Here is a 16,787-nt window from a genome sequence, read left to right as displayed (position 1 = left end):
GGGTGGAAGCTTCCCCTTGCTCCTGCGTGGCGTGCACCCCTGTGGCCAGGACAGGAAAACGGTCGTTCTCGGTCCCTCCAGGTGGGCAGTGGTTAAAATGACGAGCGTCAAGGAAGACCAGGGTTCAGGGCCAAACGTGCCGTTCTCCAGCCGTGTGACCTCATCCGTCGTCTCCTCATCCATCAAAGTGATAATGACACAGCCCTCGGGATGAGGGGACACGACCCACGTGGAGGGCCTGACAGACGGCCGCACCACCTGCCTGCACCCCCGACCTCGGGAGCCTGATCTTGGAAATGGGGATAAAAAGAAGGTAACCCCCCCCCCCGCCCACGCACACTTGCCATGACGATCCCGTGAGAAAACGTGGACAGTAGTAAGTGTACTAAGTGCTCAGTCACCAGAGTGGCCACTTCACCCTCCATCAGATCGGTGCCAGAAAAAAATCCAACCCTGGGAAGCCTCACCCGGCCTGGCCTCCCTCTCAGCCAAGTAACCTAAGCCCTCTCCTCCAGTGCTGTCCCGGGAGACGCCTCACGCAGCTGCCCAGCCCCAGGGTGTCTGAGGACCACGAGGTCACCCTGGGTTCCTCTGGCCCAGACCGGCCCTGGGGGGGAATCCCAGCCCTCCCCGCAGGCACCTGAGGCGGCCCTAGCCCCGCGAATCTCTTCCCAAGACAATCTGTCAGAAACACCCTGCCAGCCCTTTGGGGGGCCTTATCCTATAATCCCACTTGCCAATGTCTGCGAAGGCAACCCCAGACCCAGGACCGTCCACAGCAGCTGTAAAGCAAAATCCCCACTGAATGAGTGACTGAAGATGTGGCCAGTAACAGGCCACGGACGCTGGCTTGTCAGGCTGGCCGGACCACTGTCGGGGACCGAGCTGTAAAATCTATGAGCCACAGGTACAAAATTGAGGGCAGAGGGAGGGAGGGAGGGAGCAAGGGTGCTGCCTGCCGGGGGCTTTTCTGGAAAGAAACACTGAAAACGTGACCTCAGTGGCCGCCTCTGGAAGGGAGGCACCGGCACCCCCTCTCCCGGACAGTGGGCTCCAGGGAGACGCTTGGGCACGCGTGCCTGTATGTGCCTGAAAATGCACGTGGGAAGGTCACACCGGAAGATGACGGGTGATGTGGGGGACAGGCCAGGCCCAGGCAGGAAGAAGACAAGGACTTTCCACATCTCACCCTCCTGCACGGTTTGAATTTCTACCCTGTACACAAGAGATAACCAGACAAAAGGCGATCGGGACAGCAGGGGAGGCCTGGCGGCCACTCAAATCATCCAGGTCCTCCCCAGAGGGAACCGGCATCACAGGGACGCCCCTCAGCCTGCTGGAGGGGGAGGGTGGTGGGAACGGGGCCTGTGACCGAAGGGTCCTTCTAAGGTAGGAATGGAGGCATCGGCCCCCCCGAGGGACTCTGCCGGAGCAGGCCCTCGCTCACACCCCAGTTAGGGCGGGAGGAGGGGCAGTGGCCCTGCAGACTCGGGTTTAAGCCAGGGGCTGCCCGGCCTGCATTCCAGCAGCTGCCGGCGGGGGGAAGCCCTTCTCCCGGCACCAGGAAGGCCACGAGGTGAAGTACCTTTCCCAGCACCGCGGCGCACATCTCACCTGCCATCTCTGCCGCCTGGAGCCTCACACCCCCCAGCCCTAAGCCTCCGCTTTCGTGTCTAGGAAGCTAAATCACTGCAGGGCTCAGGACCGTCATAAGGACTACCGCCCCCTTGGTGTCCAGCCCAAGACCCATGTGTACACAGGGTCACTGGCACGAAACACCCACCGTGGCCGCCGTGTCCCCAAGGCATTCTGGCTGGAGGCAAAGAGCGGAGAGGAGTCCCGGAGAGAATTCTGGCCTTCTGGCCACCGGACCAGCTCGACTGGGTGCTTGCTCCTCGGGGACACAGGAGCAGCCATCTGGCCGAGGCGGAGAGAGTGACGAGGGGCACACGGTGCTGGGAACTGTCTTCGCTTCAGGCCACGCAAGCTCCAGGAGGGGTCCTTGGGCTGCTCACAGGGCCCCTTCTACGGGAGCACCGGGTGGGTGGGGCGCCCCTCCCTCCAGGTTACGTCCCCGGGAGGAGCCGAAATCGGGGAGCTACTAACGGGGGACGGTTTATTTCTTGAGGCAGGTTTACCGCATCACCCTTCGTTCCTCTGACAACATTCACAGTAACTCAACAGCACGCCGCCTCTGTGGGCAAGAAAAGGCTCACACTGGTGGCAGGCTGGCGATTTACGGGGCAGCTTAAAGAATCCGAAAGGTGAGTCTACTTCAGGAGGGGCCTTGAGGAGGAAACTTCCGGAACCACCCAGCAACAGGGTGATGGGACGCTGGGGAGGAGCATGGGGAGGGCTGAGAATGGAAGAGCCTCCTGGTCTGAGAGGCAACCGTGGGTGGGGGGAGAGCAGGAACTCCCCCCGGGGTTTCCTGTCGTCCCACGGGGAAGCCAGGCCCCCTCGGGCCGCGACCCTCCCTGCAGCCACTGGGTCTGAACCAGGAGCGCCGCAGCGCCGCTCTGCACCCCGGGAAGCACCCAGCCGTCCCCCCACAGCCCTGCACTAGTGACAGCCAAACCTCCCGGATCAGCCAGCGACGGCTCGGTGCGGTCAGAGGGGACAAGGGGACTCCTCTCAGAGGGCCTGCCCGTGGCTGGGTCCGCCAGGCCCTACAGGACTGGTCTAGGGGAACCTGAAGAGGAGTCTAATTGTGGGGTGTACAGAAGGGCAACCCCAAGAAAAGAAGGAGCAGACAAAGAAAGGGCCGCGCTTTTCTGAGAAAAGTACTAGGGGCACCAGTCAGCAGGGCTATTACATGCAAATGTCTCCGTCATCCACCGACTGGCTGGCGACGGGGGTGGGGCGGGAGCATCAGCACTTGTCTCCCCCATCCATGCTAATCAGCTGCGCAGCCCGGGGCTTTGTGAGCTACAAAAGGGACAGCAGATGTGCGCCAGGGTTCCCCGGCCCCTAAAAGCACAGGGGCTTAGCGGGTAATTGGGAGGTGGGGGCTCAAAGCATCCGAGCCCGCAGCCCCCTGCTCCACACCCTGGGCCACGGGCCTCCTCCTCCTGGCCCTTCTCTGGCCCTGACTCCGAAGCGGTGACCCACCCGGTACTGGGCAAGCAAGCGCCTAACGCCTTGGGGTGCCCCAGTTACTGCTCCCGACCACCTTCCTTTCAAGAGAGGAAACCGAGGCACATGTTCGGGGAGGCTTGGCCTGGGGACTCAGCATCTTGTGAAAGAGCCAACCCCCACCCCAGCAACCACGGGCAAGGACGTGGACTCTGGGCCCTGGCAGAACTGGGCCTGTCCGGCTGACGACAGGTGCCACCCCCGCCGAGCCTCCACTATGGGGAGGCGATGGAGCTTGTCCCCCAGGGCTGTGAGGGTCACTACGGGGCTCCACCACCCACGACAGCAGCAGCTGGGCGGGCAGTGCTCTCTGGGGACCGAGGTGGGCAGCGGAGGCCCTTACACAGGGGACACACAGGGAGGCCTGGAAGGTAGGGCTGGAACAAGGCGCGTCAAGGGGCAGCAGGAGGACCCCGGGCTGTGCGGGAGCCCGACCCCTAAGTGGTGAGTGCATCGCACACTGTGGCCTCCCCGCCCCCCCCCCCCCCCAGGAAGCGGAGCCAGTCACAGCTGAGGAATGCGAATATGGTTCCTGGGGGTTCTGCCCTGGGGCCAGCTGAGGGGCCTCAACCAGCAGACTGGGGTGGCTCCAGAAAAGCCAAACAGGAAGAGGCAGGACGACGGGGCAGGGGCAGCCTCAGTAGAAAATGACAGAGGAAACTGCAGCCCAGGGGCTGAGTAACTTGGGGTCCATCTCAGGCCCAGCTTGGAAGGGAAGCCTGACCACTGGCCCAGAGGTGAAGCAGGGCTCGCCACTGCTTGGAGGGTGTCCGCCAGGCCCCCGGGACTCAGGGAGCCCCTCTGGCCCACTGCCAGGCGCACAGAGTACAGGATGAGAATTTGGAGGACCCTGCATGCCCCCCCTTGCCCTCAGGCTGCCTCACCAGATGTGACTCCAGATGTGCACAGGCGAAGGGGGACAGAGGCTGCCTCACCCCATAACGGACTCAGCAATGAGGCGGGCTCCAGAAGAGCCCTCCGGGGCCACTTCTCTGACACAGGACAAGGACAAAGGGGCAGAGGGGCGCCTCCTCCACACGGCGTTAAATCTCCTTCACGGACTTGTCACCAGCGCCTGAAAGGTGACACGGCTAAGTGGAGGCGCCAGAGCCAAACGTGGGTTGGCGTCCCGGCCGCTACCTGCCATCGAATGCCTCAGTTTCCTCGTTTATAAACCAGAGGAAGGGGCTGTGGCTTCCGTGGCTCCCGGCAGAGCATGCGTGGCTCGGGGAGCAGAGAATGGGCTGGTTTCACCCCTACTCACGCCTCCACCCAGCACCCTTGTGCCAAGTGGCCACAGCGGCCGGCCGGCCGGCCCTTCGGGGCTGTTCTGACGGTGCCCGCCTGGCACATGTTCGTGCTGGCGCTCATCAGACAAGATAAGCAGCGCATGGGGGCAGAGGAGGTAGGGGGAGACAGAGCCAGGCATCCTGTCCATGTCTGCCCCCTGGGGGGCCCAGCTAACACTGGGGATTCCAACCTCCGGTCACACAGAGGGCTCAGGGCAGAGCCGGGCTCCAGGCTCCGTGGAGAGGCCTCCAGGGCACATGGCACAGGTCTGGAAACCAGCTGGCTGCTGCCTTCCCCTCAGGCTCAAGGGAGAATGTGGCCAATTTTCTGGAATGTCCCTCTTGGGTCTATAAGAGACCCTCCCCCCCCTCAGTGTGTCTTTGATTACTTACTCACGTGCCCCCTGGAGGGGATCACAAGAGCACCCCTTTCTCATCAGAGCACCCATCTGCCCAGGCCCCCTCCGCCGTCCTCGCCTGGAACCTCACCCCTGCCCGTGTGGTCAGGCAGGTTTCCACCCCTGAAACCATTCCGCTCTGACATGTATAACATACCCAGCGAACATGAATCCCAGCCACACGAACACAATTAGCGGGGAGGCAAATCCGCCAACAATCTTAAAGAAAAACAGCCCAGACCCGTTCTTGCCAAAGCTGTGGGTGATGAATCGCTTGAAAGACACAAAAAGAGGGAATAAAAGGGGGTTCCCTCTCTCGGTGCAAGGAGTGGGGGTGGGGAGGAGGCAGAGCCCCCTCCCCCAAACCAGCCTGGACTTGTTTCCAAGAATGCCCCGCCTGACAGAACAAAAAGCACCCAGAGGCTGGGGGACAAGTTCTAGGTCTGGCTTTGGGTGTCAGTTTCGTGGGTGGACACAACTGTCAAATGCACCGGACAGGATTGAAAGCCCGGGCATCTGGGGGTGTTGACTGAACAACAATTAAAATAAATAAGTCATCTAAAGAAAAAAACGAGGGCACAGAGTCTCCCCATCCAACCCCTGCAGGCCTGGGGGAAGCCTGGTCTCAATTTCCTTCATAGAACTGGTTTTCGGGAAACAAAGGGAGTGGGGGCAGGGAAAGTCGGGAACTCCAGATTCTTCAACCAAAAGTCAGAGCTGTGTACTCTGTACAAGCGCGGGGACAGGTGACATGGTTTCTCCGGGCGAGTGTGGCGGGTGCCAATGGCCCCACCCTGCACCGTGCCTGCGACCCTGAGTCCCAAATCCTCCAGAGCTAGTCCCCGAAGGGAGAAAGCGGGCAGGGGCTCCCTCCTGAGTCATGAGGCACCGGGAGGGGCCGGGCAGGATCTCAAGGCCGCCGAGGCCCCCTCCCAGCCCCACCTGTCTCAGGGCTTTATGATCGCGAGCACCTGGCTGCCCACACCTGGGGTACTCGTCCCTTCCAGACAACACAGCAGGTTTAGACCAACGACCTATAACCCTGTGTGTTATTCACCTGCCATGTGCGCTGGGCTGACACCAACCCTCTCACTGCCCTGCATCTTCCAGGAGGAGATGGAAGCGAAACAGAGATCACCTGGGACAGAGTCACAAGGTCAAATCAAGGTAAGGCTACACAGCCTATGCTAATCATGGCCTCCAGCAGCTTCCGACCCAGAGAGGGCTGCCTCGTCCGGGAGGGAGGAGGGAGAACGTGCATTCCAACCAGGGAATGCAGAGTCAGGGACCCAGGAGAGCAGCAGGGCTGGCCCAGAGATGCCGCAGACCCCACCCCAGCAGAGCCACTGCCCCCCCGCCCCGCCCCCAGGAGTTCCTCCTCGCCACCGCCACCCTGTCAGACCAGGGGCCTCCTGCCCCCACGCTTAGCTCCTCGGCTGCCACTCTCTTCAGGCGACTCCTGGGCCACGTCTCCCGCAGCTGGGAGACGGGGTTTTGCTACTTTCGGCTCCCCGAGACTGGGAGTACGCCAGGGTGGGGATCGTGTCTGGCTTGAGCAGGGCTGTGCCTACTGTCCGGGCACAGATGGCCACCTCCACTAGGCCACCTGCCACCAGCTACACCCTTCAGTGAAGCCTCCCCACCGACAAGGAAGCTGAGATTCAGGCGACTGAGTCATTCGCCAGGCATCGCCCTGCTAGGAAAGGGCAGCGGACAGACCGGGCTTGAGCCCAGACACAACCACAGGTGTCACCTCCCTCCCCCAACACTCTTGGCATAAACGCCACAGATCCCCCTTGTGAGGCCTCCCCTCCCCCCTGCACATCCCACTCCAGCCACACTGGGGGCTGGCTGCCCTTGGCCACACCAGGCCCACAGCTCACTCAACTCCCGCCTGCCGGGCAGCAGACATGATTGTAAACACTTGTATTAGCCCCCAGTTCCCAACAGCCCTCTGAGGTAGGTGCCTTCAGGATCCCCATTTTCCAGGCGAGGAAACAGAGGCACAGAGAAGTCATGCCCACCGAGGCGGGCAGCCAGGACTAGGCCCCACCACGCCCTCCTTCCGTCCCGCGAGCTCTAGCGCCCCGAGCAGGAGCCCTGCTGGGCCCTGATGACCCCGTCTCCCCCCTCGCCCTCCCCAGCATTTTCAGACCTCTCCTCCGTTCACTTTCTTCCGCAGGACCCTGACCACTAAGCGCGACAGGTCTAGGCGACGGCTGGCTTAGAGCCTGTCACACAACCCCCCGGTCGACAAACGTGGGACTGCGTGCTTATCTTGGGCGTCACTGTATCCCCAGCTCCTAAAACAGTAACTGGCACGCAGCAGACGCTCAGAAAAGTTTTGCTAGCTGTTTAAAGGTAGACAGACGAAAGGTAACCACGGCAATAAAAAGACACCAAGTCCCCCGCAGTACGTTTGTGGTTGGAGGATGGAAAGCCAGGTCTCTCCATCTTCAAAGAACTGTTGGTAGGCCCAGAGGGCCTGGGTGAGGTCAGCCCTCCCACCCTCCCCTCTCCTGGAGACTCCACCATCCAGCCCCCACCACCTGCCATCTGGCTGGGTCCCCTCCCCCACCTTCAAGGGGGCTGCCCCTCCTGACCAGAAATCCAGTGACTCCGACAGACATCGCTGACCTCTTATTCCTGCCGGATGAGAGCAGGGCGCCTGCCTCTCTCCCACTGGCCACCCCCGTTCCTCAGAAGCCAGAGACATCCATTCACTCCCCAATCTGCCGCTGTCCTCCAGCGATGGTCAGCCTTTCCTGTGTCACAGATCCCTCGCAGGGGGCATCGAAAGCGGGGAGCCTTTCCCCAGAAAGACACACAGAAAACCAATGGCAATGCCATGGCCACAGTTTACTGGGTACACACACAACAGGGAACTTTACATGCGTTCCCTCAAGAGACATGCCGCTGTCACCCTTTTTCCTTTTTCTCAAGGAGGCTCATTCAAGGTCACAGCTAGTGACTCTTGTCCCTCTACCCTTATGCAAAACCGCATACAATTTCAGGACATCATAGGACCCCCAAGGGCCATCGAGGACTCCAGATGAAGAGACCCCTCTCAGAGCCGCCTGAGGAAGTCCCTCCCAGCCTCCACTCTCCACCGGGAGCAGCAAGTCTGTCCCAGGTCTGAAACCTCCATTCCTCCTCCTCTGGGATGGGTGTATCTTTCCCCATTTGTCCTGGCAAATTCACCACCTCCCCAGTTGGGGAGCAGATCCCAAACACAGAGCGAGCTCCCCAGGAAAGGAACACAGCACATGCCACGAAGGTTCCCAAGCCTCTCCCACTCTGCTAAAATCCGACCCGGTCCGAGGCTTGGCACCTCAGATGACCCGTGAGTTCTCGCCATGCTCCCGTCCAAAGGTCCCGCACGCCCACCTTGGCCAGGCCCCCGCGGGTGGCCTCGGCGCTCGCTTGCCAGGTGCCACTCACGGCGCTGGCCATTCTGCACCTGTGACCTCCGATCGTGACGGGCCCCAACCACCCCGAAAGGCATGAAAAGTCAGAGTAAATCGGATGAGATTAGAAAAGGCCCACGTGGCAACTCAGGTGGGATTCTGCCAACGTGAAGTGTTCGGGCCAGGTTGGTTTTGCTGTCAAAGGAGCGGCAAGCTGGCTTTCGGAACTCCTGGGTTTCCAAACTGCCAATGCAGAGCTTTGGGCCTGCACGGGTGCGGGTAGAGAAGCGAAGGGGGGCAGGAAGGGGGGGTGGGATCTAGGACCTGAGGCCAGATCAGCTTAGGACCGGAGGTAACAGCCCCACCTCCGTGGGGCTCAGACTCAGGTGCCCAGAGGGAGAGGCCAGGAGCCGAAAGAGGGTGCCGGCTGAGGGGAAGGGACGTCTTCCCACACCCAATGGCAACCCGGGTTCAGAGAAATGCCTATTTTAAGACACGATCCGCTGCAAGTGGAAGGACCACGAAGCTTCTGTGCCGGGGCGGTGACGAGCCAGGAGCGGACTTCTGGCAAGTTCCAGAGGGGGCACTGCTACCCAGCTCGGCCTCGGGGCTTGTAAGCCCAGGGCTGCCAGCCCTTCTAGGTTTTCAGAAGTAAAAAGTCAGACTGTGATGCACAATCGCACAATTAATACGATACCCAGAGTCTACTTTTATTTTAACCACATGGTGAAGCAAACCTGAGGGCAGGTCGGTCACAACCCCCTGGAGATGGGTCATGGCCTTTGCCCTGGGCAGAGTTCACCTTTTGTTCCAGAACACAACTTCTGGACCTCTGACACACTCCTGGGGCAGGTTAAGGTGAAACTATTCGGTTACATTCCTGTTGCATTCTCTAGTCTGGAAGCTTCCACGGGCCCCTCACTCCCTGCTCCCATCTACACTGTAACCCGCTGGCTTCAGAAATAACATCTTATCGTGTGGGCCTGTGTGGAAAATGGGCGGCTCCTGATCACAGGAAAAGGTCCTGTCGTTCGTAAGACGTGACTTGGGCGTGACCTAACCTTGTTACCCTCCCTTTAGCTCCTGCAGAGACCCCTCTGCCCCACACCAGGCTGCTGCCCCCACCCCCCACCTTGAGGACTCCATAAGCCAGGAATATCCTTCCCAACATTGGCTACGTCCACATCCTACCTACTGTGGCCAAGGTGACCGCCTGACCGTCTCCCAGTCTCTGTTCTGTCCTTCCTTTCTTCTACAGAAAGAGACACCCTGAAATTCGCGGAGCTGATGGCTCAAAGACTACATTTCCCAGCCTCCCTTGCAGCTAGTGGTGCCTCTGCAACTGCCTTCCAGTCAACAATGAAAACAGAAGCGTCACAGCCAGCTTGTGGAAACTGTCCTCAACGGACACCTGGCCCACCTTTGTCCCTTCCTTTATCCTGCTGTCTGGAAACCGGGGTAGCAGCTGGACTCCAGCTGCCATGTTGATCCATGATGCCAGGACCTCACCCCAGGGATGGTGGAGGGGGGTCAGCTGGAAGGACCTGGGTCCAAGGCCTTCCTGAAGCAAAGCCTCCACGCCAGCCCTGGTCGCCCACCCTCCAGACTTTAGCGTGAAGGCACAATAAATAAAATGCCATGTTGTTTGAGCCGCTGCCACCCTGGATCTCTGTTATGCCTGAACAAATCTGAATCCTGACCCCCTTTTCTCACTGAACCACTCTGCCGTAAAACAGCAGGTGCAACAGAGGTGAATTTGAAAGCCAGCTCTCCTGCCCTCCAGCCATGTCACCTCAGGTCGAGCCCTCTCACCTCTGTTTTTCCACCAATAAGATGGGAACGGTGTCCCTGACCTCCCAGGACTATTCTAAGTGGTAACACACAGCCAGGGCCACACCTGTCAGGTTACCTGGCCCACACGGTCCAGAAAATGTCCTCTATCCGCCCTGAGCAATCAGGATACTTCACAGTCAAAATAAACAGACGCACACAAAGAAAGGCTTTTTGGTTTCTCTTAAAAGCTGTGGCAGATCTGGCAGCCCTGGCTGGGGCCGAGTTCCCCCAGCACCCCCTCCCCCCTCCCGCTCCCTTCACTTATCCCCGGGGTCCACAGGCTTCCAAATAAGTATTTTAGTTTTTGCAAGACACACGAGCATCAGTTAAATATTCTTACTTCAGCTGTTGGGTTTTTCTAATAAAACTTTCAAAGATGTACAAGGCTCCCTTTAGCTGTTTGAAAAAAGGCGACAGGCCCGATCTGGCTCACAGACCCTAATGCGTGTTATTATCCTTTCCCCTGTTGCTCTCAAGGTCAGACATTTTATGCAGGGCCTGGTACACAGTAAATGCTCAATAAAAATGACACGGGGCAGCAGCAACTTATGGGCACCACCGCGATGTGAATGCCCTTCCGGTGTTACTAACCTTCTGGGTTGTCGCCCCAGCTTGACTTTGAATGCCCTAAAGCCTGGGCACGTGACAAACTCTTCTGTACCCTCTGCCCCTCCCCCAGCCACCAGGGGGCTCCCAGAACCGTGACCAGAGGAAATCAGAAGAGCTCCTGATTCTGCGGCAGCTGGCTGTTCTTCACCTTGCTTCTGCAAAGGGTTTTTCTCTGGGGTTTCCGCACCCTGGCGTGCCCCCCCCCCCCCCCCACCAAACTGAAGTTTGGCCCCTGTCAGAGCCAGGGGGCGGGGAGAGTCCACAGAACCGGGCAAAGTGACTCGTGCCGACCAAGAAAGAAAAGTGACACAGTCATCTCCAGAAAGGACACCGTGGGCCTGAGGAACCGAGAATCTGTTCCGCTCCCCACCTTGGCTGCCCCACCACGGGCTTCCCGAGAAGCTGCCTCCTTTCAAAGGGAGGGCTCCCTGCGTCCAAGAACTCCAGAGGCCGTGCCAAAGCTTCCTCAAGGCCCGGGAAGTCTGCACCTCTGCCCAGGGAAGACGGCCTGGTTTTGGTAGCTGCCATTTGGTAGCCAATGCCATGGATACGGGCCAGGGTGACTTCGGATGGCAAGAAGCGGTGGGAGGGTGGTCGTGCACGGCAGGGCGACTGGGGCGGGGCCTTCTGCGGCTGCCATCTTTCTCCCCGGGGAGGGCGCAGACGTCAAGGGACAGGGCTGTGTGTCCGCTACCCACATCCATCTCCCAGCCCCACTTCCTGGGGCAGAAGTCGCGGCCCAAGGGTCCCTCCCCCACCTGCTGGCGGTGCGAGACAGCGGACAGCCCTGCAGCGTAAGGGGCTCCCTCCTAGAAAAGCCAGATCTCCATGCCTCCATGCCGGTAACGACACCGTCAACAACATCTACAGAAATATTGGGGCACCTGGGTGGCTCTGTTGGTTAAGCGTTTGACTTCAGCCCAGGTCGTGATCTCACAGTTGGTGAGTTCGAGCCCCACAATGGGCTCTGTGCCGACAGCTTGGAGCTTGGAGCCTGCTTCAGATTCTGTGTCTCCCTCTCCCTCTCTGCCCCTCCCCTGCCTGTGCGCTCGTGCTCGCTCACTCTCTCTCTCTCTCAAAAATAAACATTAAAAAAACTTTAAAATAACATCTACTGAAACATTTAGTTCCACACCCCCATGGTCCACTTCACCCCCATTTCCAGGCCCCAAGTGGTATTATTCCCATTGCAGAAGAGGAAACTGAGGCTGTGTCCAGGTAAGTGCTGCTAGAGGTGAGGCAACAAGCTCAGAGGAGGTGAAATGGCTTGTTTCAGGCCGCACAGCTGGTGACCCACACGAGTGAGACTCCACGTTCAGAACCCCCGCCAGCACCCAAGCGCACCTCTGGCTCGCCTCCCACGGGACACACGGGGGAGATTCGGGTCTTGGCCGACCTCCCTGTCCGTACCCGCACACAGATTTGAATCCCGGAGCGGGGACGGGGTGGGGGGGGGGGGGGTCTGGAATCACACACAGCTGGCAGGACCCTGCCTCATGAAGGACAGGTGAGCAGAACAGGGCTCCGGATATCTTCTCAACTGGCCAAAGCAATCAGGTCCCAGAAGGGCCCAGATTGGAAAATGCTGAGGCCAGGAAAGCAGGTTCATCCCAAGAAAAGGCCTAAAGGTCCTAGTGGGCCCCAGGTCCCCGGAGCCGCCACATCCCCGCACAGGCAGCGGCTGGACCATCTCTGACTCTCTCCGGGACGCTGGCGGCTGGGCTCCACCCGGCAGGCCGGGCCGGCTCTCAGATCCAGAGGCGGAGCGCAGCCCCCACACCTCAGCCTGGTACTCTGCACCCCGCTGGCACACTCCAGGGCAATCCCTCCCCGTGGACCCCGCTCTCCACGCCTGCTCAGGAACCAGTGCTGCCTCACCCAGAGCACTAACCCAGCCAACTCTGAGGTCATCGCTGGCCCCAGCCTGTGATGGGAGCAGGTGCTACCACCACAGAAGTGCTAGTTTACGGAGCAAACACACTAGGTGCCACAAAGGCCCGCCGCTGCCCGCATTCCACCGATAAGGAAACCGAGGTACAGAGACTCACCCGCACCGGCAGGGCACCAATCTAGTCCTCGTAGGAGACCCTAAAATAATACGTCCAAGCCCTAACTCCCTGACCTGAGAATGTGACATATCTGGGAGTAAGGGTCTTTGCAGATGTAATTCAAGTAAAATCATTCTGGGTACAGGGTGAGCCTTAAATCCAATGACAGGTGTCCTTATAGGAAAAGACGCAGAGACACAGGGGTGAGGCCATGTGAAGACAGACGCAGAGCCTGGAGTTCTATTGACACAAGCCAAGCAAGGCCTGGCCCCAGAGGAAGCTGTTAGGGGTAAGAAGAAATCCTCCTCCAGGGCCTCTGGAAGGAGTGCGGCCCTACCAACACCTTCGTTTCACACCTCTGGCCGTGAACTGTACGAGAACACGTTCCTTTTGTTTTAAGCCACCAAGTCGGTCACGGCAGGGGCACCGGGGTGGCTCAGTTAGTTAAGCGTCTGACTTCGGCTCGGGTCACGATTCGAGGTTCGTGGGCTAGAGCCCCGCATCGGGCTCCACGCTGACTCTGCCGGGGATTCTCTCTGTCCCTCCCCCACTTATGCATGCGCTCTTTCTCTCTCTCTCAAAATAAAGAAACAAACTTAGGGGAAAAAAAGAAAGTTGGTCACGGCAGCCCTGAGGAATTAACACGACCCGGTTCAGCTGACTCCATGTTCTCAGCCCCACATCAATGTGACTTAAACATAAGGAGGAAACAGTTCTCTCAGACCCCGCGAGACTGGATCATCCCCGACTGAGGATCTCAATCTGAGAAACGTGGACTTTCTCCTCTTGACAAATGCTTCCGTTAGGAATGACCCCTAAAAGAGGATGTTATCTTTATAACTAGTAACAACGTCAAGATCACCCACACAACAAAAACATAAAACGTAAAAACCCTCCTGGAGGAAGGTGCTGAGCTTAGGAGACACCAGGTGTGGAGTAGACGAGGACCCTCTGTAGTATGTTCCCAATAATTCTATAAATCAAAAGCTGTTCAAAAATCAAAAGACGTTATTTACAAAAGAAAAACCCAACTCGCCTGGAACTGCTTGAGGAGTAGCCTTAGGATCCTGGTTTGAGAAATGCTGCTCATCTTTATTCTTTTTTTGTCCCATTTGTTTAAAAATGTTTTATTTATTTTTGAGGGGGGGGGGGGACAAGGCGCATGAGAGGAGGAGGGGCAGAGAGAGGGGGAGACAGAGGATGCGAAGCAGGCTCCCCGCCAATAGCAGCAAGCCCTGTGCGGGGCTCGAACCCACGAACCGTGAGATCATGACCTGAGCGGAAGTCAGACGCTTAACCGGCTGAGCCACCCAGGTACCTCTACTCATCTTCATTCTTTATTAATACCCGCCAAATGAACGATCATGCTCCTGATCTGGGGGATCCTGCTGAGTTTAAGGTGGAGAGCATAAGCACCTGTCCTGAGCTCTGATGCCCACCGGGGATACCTTTCTCCCCTCTCCTCTCGGCTGGTCCCAGAAAACCCAGCTCTGCCCCAGCAAAAAGAGGTGTGACGCTTGGGAGGTGGGCATAAGTTTGGGTTTTCCGGGCAGAGGTGCAGGAAGAACCCTGTGTGAACCACCTGCTCTATGCGCTTTCCCCTGGATCACCCCCTTCCCAAAGTGGCAAAAAATTCACACAGGCCAAAAGCCAGGAGAGGCCTCCTAAGTGGCTCCCCGAGCATCAGCGCGAGAAAACCTGAGACAAAGCTGAATGAAACAGAATAGCAAAATGTGAACAAGCAATCAGGAATCAAAGAGAACAGATAAAAAAGAGTAACAGAAAGAAAAAGGATGAACCACAAAGACTCAGGGGCCTTGGCAAACACATTTGTGATTTTTTTTTTCCACTGAAATGTCAGTTTTTGAAACTAGCTTCTGAAAATGTTACCAGCTTCTCACATCCCCAAAAAGAAAGACCCGAGGACCGCGACGAGGGAGGAGGCTGTGTTACCTCTTACTTCGGAGCCGGACATCAAGAAGGGGCCCTACCCTTCCACGTTTCCACCAAGAGCACATCCAGCGGCTCACACCACCCCGGCATGGGCCCTCTCCCCAGGTCTAGAAGTTTCCCACACGGGGGTCCAGAACGCCAAAAGGCTCCCGATGGGTGGAACCGGGTCCTCCAGGCCGCCCCAGGCCGGGCACCGCTTTCCAACTGTCCTTAGCAGTCCAGGGAGTCCCGAGAGATGGCCAAAGGCTGCCCACACCCCTCCCTCCTTCCCCTAGGGCGGCCACACCCGCCCCCGGGGACTCCCACCTCTCCCACACCCCAGGCCCCCTTTCCTCCCACCCAGCCCCCACACCCCCAGCATGCTACGAATTCACCTTCCCCGCTCGGCCCCCCGCTTCCTGCCCACCCCCTCCCAATCTCAGGGCCCTCACTCCCCCATTTCCCGCTTCCCACCGTACTCCGGGAACCTCACCTCTGGCCACCACGCACGCCCTCTTTTCTCTCTGCCCCTTGACATCGTTCCTCCTCTCGCCTGACTCGGGGGCCCCCACTCCCATCTCCCTCGGCCCGGCGCCACGGACCTCACACCAGGCCCCCACGGTTCAGGGCCCCTCACCCTCGGGGCCCCGGGCCCCTCGCCGCGTCCCTCCCGCCCCGGTCCCCCGCCCGGCCGGCCTCGTGGGCAGCCCCGGCGCGCGGCCCAGCCCCGGGGCCCCGCACTCACGGCTGTAGAGGGCGATGCCCGCCGCGTCCGGGCCGGCGCGCACCTCGAGGCGCAGCGCCTGCTGCTCCGCGTGCCGCTGGATCTCGCCGTTCGCGTCGCCGATGGTGAGGAGGCGGGCGCCGGGGAACACGGACACGGCCGCGCAGGGCCCCGCGCCGCTCGGGACCGCCGTCCCCGCGCCGCCCGCGCCCGGCCCCGCCGCCGCCGCCGCCGCTGCCATCTTAGATCCGGCTCCAGGCCCCGCCGCCGCCGCCGCCGCCGCCGCCGCGCCCGGGCCCAGGCCGCCGCCGCTGCCGCCGCCGCCGCCGCCGCCGCCGCCGCCGCCGCCGCCGCCGCGCAGGCCGAGGCCGAGGCCGAGCCGGGCAGCGCCGCCTGCCGGCCACGCTCCGCCTCGTCGCCACTGCCGCCGTGGCCCGGCCCCGTGGCGCAGCGCCCCCTGCTGGGCCGCCTGGGACACGGGGTGGGGGAGGAAGAGGGCGCCGGGGGGCGGGGCCGCCCCGCCCCGCGCGTAAGGTCGCGGCTTTGTGAGGTGGCTCCGCGGCCCAGGAACGGCGGGGGCGGAGCCTGAGCCGGGGGGGCGGTGCTCGGCCTCGCGGACGTGCCCCTAGGACTTGGCCACGCCCCTGGCCCGACGCGGCTCGAAAGGCCGAGCTTTGTAGGGCGGAGCCGGAGCGGAGACTCGGGGCGGGGCGGAGACAGGGGCGCGCCCCGGGGGGGGGGGGCGGTGTTCGGCCGTGTGGACACGCCCTTGGCCCCGCCCCGCGCAAACGGCCGCGCTTTGTGAGGCGGCTCCCCAGCGGCGAATGGTGGAGGAGGGTCTGACGCCCTTCCGCTACGACACGCCTCTGCGGCCGAGCTCCGCCCCCTGGCCCAGCCCGGCTTTGTGAGGAGGCACGCGGGGGGCGGGGTGCCGGTACGACGAGGCCCCTCCCCTATACCGGTCCTGCTCCCCGCCACCCCGGATGTGGCTTTGTGAGGCTCTCCGCTCACAAGGAGGGCCGGAGCAGGGGCGAGGTCAGCTCCTGGGCACGCCCCCCAGCCTGTGGCCCCTCCCCCCCACCCCGCTTTCCAGAAGGGAAAATCAGTTTGAGGTGGGACTCCGCTTCCGCCCTCATCCTGAATCTGCGGAAAGGTCCCTTCTCCCAGCAGTCTCTTCCCCATCGTCGCCCGCTTCCCCTAGCACCCTCCTCCTCCATCCTTGGCCATCTCTTCCCCCACAAAAAATTCTTGAATCCCTCCTTCTGGGTCCCTCCCTTAAAGCCCCTCCCTTCCCCCCAGCGCTGACTAGCCAACGAATCCAGCAAAGCAGGATCAAGTGCCCCTTTTCACAGGGACACACACAACACAAACGCACACACACACACATCTATCTTCCAAGACCCCCCTTGCTC

General features: G+C 60.4%; 1 protein-coding gene and 1 long non-coding RNA gene across 5 annotated transcripts in view; one reads left to right on the top strand and one right to left on the bottom strand.

The window, feature by feature from the left end:
- Positions 1-15,704, bottom strand: part of CARM1 (coactivator associated arginine methyltransferase 1) — a 39,835-nt gene extending 24,131 nt beyond the window's left edge. Inside the window, exon 1 of one of the 4 annotated variants that reach the window (XM_081791682.1) lies at positions 15,397-15,704. In XM_081791682.1, coding sequence (XP_081647808.1) covers positions 15,397-15,616 — 220 coding nt within the window. In that variant the 5' untranslated portion in view covers positions 15,617-15,704. Of the gene's footprint in view, positions 1-14,672; positions 14,710-15,396 lie in introns of those variants that run through there. The other 3 variants (XM_078443402.2, XM_078443401.2, XM_078443403.2) reach the window with 3 other exon arrangements.
- On the top strand, positions 5,675-10,074 carry LOC132678207 (uncharacterized). Its single transcript, XR_009609519.3, has 3 exons — positions 5,675-5,989; positions 7,837-7,955; positions 9,488-10,074. It is a non-coding gene; the product is annotated as an uncharacterized LOC132678207 (long non-coding RNA).
- Positions 15,705-16,787: the final 1,083 nt, after the last annotated feature.

Source organism: Panthera onca, chromosome A2 (assembly GCF_046562875.1).
Source record: "Panthera onca isolate mPanOnc1 chromosome A2, mPanOnc1 haplotype 2, whole genome shotgun sequence".
NCBI classification, from domain to species: Eukaryota; Metazoa; Chordata; class Mammalia; order Carnivora; family Felidae; genus Panthera; species Panthera onca.
This window is presented reverse-complemented; position numbering and strand designations above follow the sequence as displayed.